We start from the raw sequence: 2,099 nt of genomic DNA, 5'->3' as shown, positions 1-2,099 counted from the left end.
TGAAATTTATCTAGTCAGGGTTCACAAACTGGTTCTGCTGGCCAAATCTAGCCGCTTTGCTTGCCCTCTTGGGGCAATGCCGTAGTTTGCTTTTCAACTTTGGACTTTGATAACTCAGATACAGCATGTTCTCCAGGTCCCCCCCCCGTTTCCACCACTACCCCATGTTACACGCAGTTATATGACCTGCGGGACCCTGGTGACACCCAAGTTTCCAGCCTTGGAGTTCTGTGTTTTATGGGGAAACTGAGACCAAGAAGGGAGGGTCTACCCAAGGCTGCCTGCCTAGTAGCTGGGAAGCCTTGCGAACAGGTCTCCAGACTCCCGGTGTGAGGCTCCCCTCTCTTTGGCTTACTTCATCTCCACACCACTTTCCCGGAGCTTCCGCTAAAGTAACACAGGTATGTGCAATCAGAGCGCTTGTCAGAGAATTGGCAAGCATCTGCTGGGGTGGTTTTGTCATGACAGCGGCCGATAATGGCGTGTTCTTGTGACCTTTCTCCTTCCCTTCTGCCCTCCGGTCCTCAGGGCGAGGCCGACCTCACACGGCTGCTGCCATCAGGCAAATCTCCCACACAGAAGGAGGAACATTCTTCTACTTCTGCCTGTTGCTGTTTCTCCTTTTTCATTAAATGGCTCTGACTGGAAGCTTTATGCACATAATAGCTACACAGTCAGTGCTTTCGATGGTGCCAGTGGGCATCTCTTCCTTCTGGAAAAATCCTACTTGCTAGTCAAGGCTCTGATCAAATGTCACCTCCTGTGTGAAGTCATCTCCACCCTTCATTTACATATTAGAGCAACCCAGTGTGTGTGTGTGTGTGTGTGTGTGTGTGTGTCTTTACAAGAGGGTTCTATGCCCTTCCTATCTCTTGTGCCCTTACTTCCCCTCCACTTCTCCCCTCCCCAATCCATGTTTGCTGAATTAAATTGAGAGGACTGAGGTTTAACATGAGAGTTCCAGAGAACAACCAACAGCCCCTACTTTACTGCCAAAATTGGAAAAGGACTAGAAATTGATTCTCTTTTTTGGAAAGGAAAATATGTCACCACGCAGGAAGGCCAAACAGCCTCCCGGTGTTGGGATGTGAGTTAGACATATTAGGGAGGGGGCTTCTGCTTTAGTGTGGGGGGTAGATGAAGGGCATGGGGGTGCTTGGGCTGGACAGCAGTGAGGGAAGAGGGGTTGGGAGGCTCCAGATTGTCCCAACCAGTGTTCAGCAGAGTATCTGGGCTCTCTGACACAAAACCCAGCAGTGAGTTTGACACAAATAAAAGGAAATTATACCATAGGAAGATTAACAGTCTTCAGGGGGTTCATACAAAAGTGACTTCCTGAGGTGATGAATGAGGGAGTACTCAGGGAGCCACATGGACTTATAGATATGTTATTTTATTTTATTTTACTTTATTTATTTGACACAGAGACAGAGAGAGTACAAGCAGGGGGAGTGGCAGGGAGAGGGAGAGAGAGAAGCAGGTTCCCCGCTGAGCAGGGAACCCAACGCAGGATTCAATCTCAGGACTCTGGAATCATGACCTGAGCTGAAGGCAAATGCTGAGCCAGACAGGGACCTCCATGTGTGTGATTTAAAATTTTCCAGCTGAGAGGAATGCCACAAATTACATTTGGAAGCACCTTTGAGCTCGCCGAGTAGACACCATGAACAAAGCTTACCCTCTTGAGTTGAAAGAATTTATGGACAAGAAATTATCATGGAAATTAAATGGTGGCAGACATGGCCAAGGAATATTATGGGGGTTCGATCCGTTTATGAATCTTGTGACAGATGAATGTGTGGAGATAGCAAAGAGTGGGCAACAGAACAATACTGGAATGGTGGTAATACAAGGAAAGAGTATGATCATGTTAGAAGCCTTGGAACGAGTATAAACAATGGGTATGTTCATCAGAAGAGATCAACTGCTTCCACATGTCCCCTCTCCACAGTACCTGTTTTACTGCAATATAAAAATCAGGTCGTGTGCATTTTCATTTTGAACTTTTTTGTTAAATGAACTTTTATAATAGTAAAAAATTTTTTTTCTAGTTATCACGTTAAAAACCATAAAGAGGTAAATTAATTTGAATTATATAC

General features: G+C 45.8%; 1 protein-coding gene across 1 annotated transcript; it reads left to right on the top strand.

The window, feature by feature from the left end:
* Nucleotides 1-1,663: 1,663 nt before the first annotated feature.
* On the top strand, nt 1,664-1,894 carry LOC116594679 (small nuclear ribonucleoprotein G-like). Its single transcript, XM_032350062.1, has one exon. It carries the CDS (start codon nt 1,664-1,666, stop codon nt 1,892-1,894), a length of 231 nt encoding a protein of 76 aa, XP_032205953.1.
* The last annotated feature ends 205 nt before the right edge of the window (nt 1,895-2,099 follow it).

Source organism: Mustela erminea, chromosome 7, assembly GCF_009829155.1.
Source record: "Mustela erminea isolate mMusErm1 chromosome 7, mMusErm1.Pri, whole genome shotgun sequence".
Classification (NCBI taxonomy): Eukaryota; Metazoa; Chordata; class Mammalia; order Carnivora; family Mustelidae; genus Mustela; species Mustela erminea.
The sequence above is the reverse complement of the archived record's forward strand: the minus strand, read 5'-3'. Positions and strand labels throughout refer to the sequence as shown.

What these genes read in the sequence shown, in the direction of transcription:
- LOC116594679 (XM_032350062.1), top strand. Translation starts at nt 1,664, where the DNA reads ATGAACAAAGCTTACCCTCTTGAGTTGAAAGAATTTATGGACAAGAAA.